Below are 5,019 nucleotides of genomic sequence, written 5' to 3'. Positions count from 1 at the left end.
CACACCCTATGGATAGAGACATTCATTGACAAGAGGTCCTAACTTCACGCATATAAATCTGAAACAATATACAGAAACAAAAATAGACAATGAAAACAGACTTTCAAAAACACAGCCACTTTATGATAATTTAAAACCAAGAAGCTTCTGGAGACTGTGTCCGGCAGTTCCAGACACACACCTTGAAACAGATTTCTCTTGGTTACCAATGCCTGCTTCCCTGCAGGGGTAGACGCAGGGCAGGGGAAGGTTTCCTGGCGTCCCAACCTAGAAAGATTAATATGTTATATCAGCCATCCTCCTGCCTCCTGCAGCAGGGAACGAAAGTTCTCAGGCCAGATGTTGGAGTGAGGGAGTGCTTGTATCAGGAAAAGGGATTATGCATTTCTATAGAGGAGTGAAAGATAGGGAACAAGGGCCAAACTCTGATTGCTTGAGTTTGAGTTCCAGCATCATCACTTTCTACCTGTGTAAGCCTGGGTGAGTCTGTCAATCTCTCTGTGCCTCAGTTTCTTCGTTTATAAAATGGTGATGATAATAGTACTTACAAAATAGGTTGCTGTAGGAATACACAGAGACAATATTTGTAAAGTGCTGAGAATGGGCTGGTGCATAATGAGAGCCAAGTAAGTATTGGTTGTTATTATTCTACTCTTGGGAATTCTCCAGCCTTGGAGTTTGGACAACCTCCCTGGCTCCCTCTCATAAGCCACCTCCACCCTCAGCTTCCTTCATGGACCTAGATGCAGTTGCTAGCTCCAAGATTCACCAGGCAGGATTAGCCCTCACCAGGACTGTAAAAATCGCTTCTCCCCTTCCCTGCTGTGGTTTCTGCAAATGGGATTCGTTGGAGCGGGTGGAGGGGTTCTGCTGGGTTGAGACCAGACAGCTCATCTCCTGACTAGGCTGCTTGCCTAGGCTGCCACTGGGTCGCTACTGGAAACAGGCTAGGGCATGGGAATCCTGCAAGGTTCCAACCCCCTCGTACATTTTTGTGGATCTGTAGGAAGACGGGAAGAGAGATGCTTCTCCATTGATACATGTATTTCAAGGTCCGTAACTACGTGGCCCCCCTCCCTTCTGTAATTCTTCCCAAAGAAATATCGTTATTTCTCCAAAATAAAAAGGACTGGGGTCTCCCGCCTCTGTGTCTCATACTCAGACTCAGCTCAAAGCCTCGTCCCTTTAGCCCAAGGCACTTCGTTCCCCCTGGATTCCACTCGGCTTCCAGCGGGTTCCCAGGTGAACTGAAATCCAGAGCTATTCTCATCTGGTTGCCCTGGGAATTTCAGCGCTGTCGGTACTACCTGTTCCTCCATCCTCCCTACTCCTTCCCTCCCTCCGCTGGGCTGCACCCTTCTCAGCCCCTCCTTTCCCTTGCTAGGGGCCCCAGCTGCGCCCTCCGGGGAGACACTCGCTGCCACGAGACCCGGGAGGGGAAGCGGGAGGAGGGGGAGAGGAGGGGGGAAGGCGGGGGAGGCGCCGAGGGTGGAGGCCAAGCGCGGCGCAGCCAGAGAGGGGCGGCTGAAGGTTGCATCTGCTGGAAGGGGGCTTTTCGGCTGCTTGGTAACGGGCTGCCAGAAGAGAGAGAGGCAGAGAGCAGGGCAGCGGCTTCTTGACGTCAGGGCCAAGCGAGGGGATCGCGCCAGCAACCCCAGCTCGCCCCAGAGAGGGGCCGGCCGACCGCGGCAGCGGAGCCTGAAGGGAGGCGCCCGTAGAGCGTGAGTAGGGGGCGCGGGAGCCGGTCAGCTGGGGCGCAGCATGCCCTCTGCTCCCGCGCCATGGAGATCGCCCTGGTGCCCCTGGAGAACGGCGGTGCCATGACCGTCAGAGGAGGCGATGAGGCCCGGGCAGGCTGCGGCCAGGCCACAGCGGGAGAGCTCCAGTGTCCCCCGACGGCTGGGCTCAGCGATGGGCCCAAGGAGCCGGCGCCAAAGGGGCGCGGCGCACAGAGAGACGCGGATCCGGGAGTGCGGCCCTTGCCTCCGCTGCCCGAGGAGCTGCCACAGCCTCGACGGCCGCCTCCCGAGGACGAGGAGGAAGAAGGCGACCCCGGCCTGGGCACGGTGGGGGACCAGGCTCTGGGCACGGCGTCCCTGCACCACCAGCGCGTCCACATCAACATCTCCGGGCTGCGCTTTGAGACGCAGCTGGGCACCCTGGCGCAGTTCCCCAACACACTCCTGGGGGACCCCGCCAAGCGCCTGCGCTACTTCGACCCCCTGAGGAACGAGTACTTCTTCGACCGCAACCGGCCCAGCTTCGACGGTATCCTCTACTACTACCAGTCCGGGGGCCGCCTGCGGAGGCCGGTCAACGTCTCCCTGGACGTGTTCGCGGACGAGATACGCTTCTACCAGCTGGGGGACGAGGCCATGGAGCGCTTCCGCGAGGATGAGGGCTTCATTAAAGAAGAGGAGAAGCCCCTGCCCCGCAACGAGTTCCAGCGCCAGGTGTGGCTCATCTTCGAGTATCCGGAGAGCTCTGGGTCCGCGCGGGCCATCGCCATCGTCTCCGTCTTGGTTATCCTCATCTCCATCATCACCTTCTGCTTGGAGACCCTGCCCGAGTTCAGGGATGAACGTGAGCTGCTCCGCCACCCTCCGGCGCCCCACCAGCCTCCCGCGCCCGCCCCTGGGGCCAACGGCAGCGGGGTCATGGCGCCGCCCTCTGGCCCTACGGTGGCACCGCTCCTGCCCAGGACCCTGGCCGACCCCTTCTTCATCGTGGAGACCACGTGCGTCATCTGGTTCACCTTCGAGCTGCTCGTGCGCTTCTTCGCCTGCCCCAGCAAAGCAGGGTTCTCCCGGAACATCATGAACATCATCGATGTGGTGGCCATCTTCCCCTACTTCATCACCCTGGGCACCGAACTGGCAGAGCAGCAGCCAGGGGGCGGAGGAGGCAGCCAGAACGGGCAGCAGGCCATGTCCCTGGCCATCCTCAGAGTCATCCGCCTGGTCCGGGTGTTCCGCATCTTCAAGCTCTCCCGCCACTCCAAGGGGCTGCAGATCCTGGGCAAGACCTTGCAGGCCTCCATGAGGGAGCTGGGGCTGCTCATCTTCTTCCTCTTCATCGGGGTCATCCTCTTCTCCAGTGCCGTCTACTTCGCAGAGGCTGACAACCAGGGCACCCATTTCTCTAGCATCCCTGATGCCTTCTGGTGGGCAGTGGTCACCATGACCACTGTGGGCTACGGGGACATGAGGCCCATCACTGTTGGGGGCAAGATCGTGGGCTCGCTGTGTGCCATCGCCGGCGTCCTCACCATTGCCCTGCCTGTGCCCGTCATCGTCTCCAACTTCAATTACTTCTACCACCGGGAGACGGACCACGAGGAGCCGGCAGTCCTTAAGGAAGAGCAGGGCACTCAGAGCCAGGGGCCGGGGCTGGACAGAGGAGTCCAGCGGAAGGTCAGCGGGAGCAGGGGATCCTTCTGCAAGGCTGGGGGGACCCTGGAGAATGCAGACAGTGCCCGAAGGGGCAGCTGCCCCCTAGAGAAGTGTAACGTCAAGGCCAAGAGCAACGTGGACTTGCGGAGGTCCCTTTATGCCCTCTGCCTGGACACCAGCAGGGAAACAGATTTGTGAAAGGAGATTCAGGCAGACTGGTGGCAGTGGGGTAGGGAATGGGAGGCTTGCTGAACATGGATATCTACATTATACCGCAGAGTATTTGAAGTCACACTGTAACCTCAGTCTACCCCTCTCCTTTCACTCCTTTCCTCCCTCCCTCGATCCCCCCATTTTCTCTATTCTTTCCATGACACCCAAGGGTCGCCTATTTTTAAAAAGTACCACATTCCATGACGCAGGAGCTGTTGAAATGGTGAGCGCTGTGAGATGGATGTATTTGTAGCCAGTCTCCTATACCCAGCAGAGGGATAACCCAAACAAAAATGACTCTAAATAGCCCAGATCCCAAGAGGTTATGTAACTCCTCCATCCATGTGTTCCAAATTTGCTTTACATATGATTGTATTTGTGTGTAGGGGAAAATATTATTTTTATGCCTGGTAAGTGGCTTTTTGTACTGTAGTTCAGATAGAGATATTTTGGATATATTTTCAAGATACATGTTGTATTTATGGAAGAAAGAGTTGTCCTGATGTTTTTCTGTGATACTTACATTAGACCCAGAGATCTTGCTATGGGCTGTTCTGGTTCCTGTGTCTCCAAGCCTCTGTCTTTTCTGGGATGTGGTATTGGTGCTTTGTGTCTAGGGCAGAGAATGTTCTTGAAGAAAGGCAAATCTGACTTTTTGTGTGCGCCTTAAACAATTCTTGTAACTTTCTTCAAAAAGCATTTTAATGATGTTGGAGGAATACTTCTGATAATTTATTGTCTTTATTTTTATCCCAGGAAATAAAAGGTTACCTTGTTGAGGCAAGTGTTAGTTTTTCTGCAGCTGATACATTTTCTGAAATTTTTAAAAATAGTCTGTCACTGGCTGTTTCTGGTTTTGACATCAGAGCAAACGCATTGACTGGGGTTAGAGAAATCTGAAAAGCTCATGATTTGCTTGGCGACGTCTTTTCGGTGCACCCCTTGGTGCCTCATAGACAATGGTGGGGGAACTTTGTCCAGGCTGTTTATGGCACGGACTCCCCTGTGAGATGCTCTCTGAAGCACTAGTAGTAGCCCTTATGGTCAGCCTGGAGTAGGGAGGGCACTTAAAGGAAAAAGGGGATCAGACCGCTGACAGTCTTGCTGGGTCTCCCCGCACGGCTTTCATTCCTTTGTCTGCAGGTTTTCAGCCCTCCTCAGGGTGGCTCTCAGCAGCTCTGAGAAACAAGGCTGATTCTCACAGACATGAAGCTGTCCTGGCAGCCCCAGTGTGCGAGTCACAGAGGGACCTGCGCTGGTTCTTCACTGCCCTCCTGGCATGGCAGAGGAGCATGTAACGTCTTTATGGTAACAGCAACAGTGAGAGGCCAAATGGAAGGATTTGCTTGTTCACGTTCAAAGCTGTTTTCTACAGATTGTGGCCTTGCCCCCAAGTAATCCCTAAACTCAGAAC

At 55.2% G+C, this 5,019-nt stretch overlaps 1 protein-coding gene across 1 annotated transcript; it reads left to right on the top strand.

Annotated features, from left to right (window-relative positions):
• The first annotated feature begins 1,781 nt into the window (after positions 1-1,781).
• Positions 1,782-4,389, top strand: KCNA5 (potassium voltage-gated channel subfamily A member 5). Its single transcript, XM_030804585.1, has one exon. It carries the CDS (start codon positions 1,782-1,784, stop codon positions 3,588-3,590), a length of 1,809 nt encoding a protein of 602 aa, XP_030660445.1. The 3' UTR covers positions 3,591-4,389.
• Positions 4,390-5,019: the final 630 nt, after the last annotated feature.

The sequence above is a fragment of the Nomascus leucogenys genome, chromosome 23, assembly GCF_006542625.1.
Source record: "Nomascus leucogenys isolate Asia chromosome 23, Asia_NLE_v1, whole genome shotgun sequence".
NCBI classification, from domain to species: Eukaryota; Metazoa; Chordata; class Mammalia; order Primates; family Hylobatidae; genus Nomascus; species Nomascus leucogenys.
This window is presented reverse-complemented; position numbering and strand designations above follow the sequence as displayed.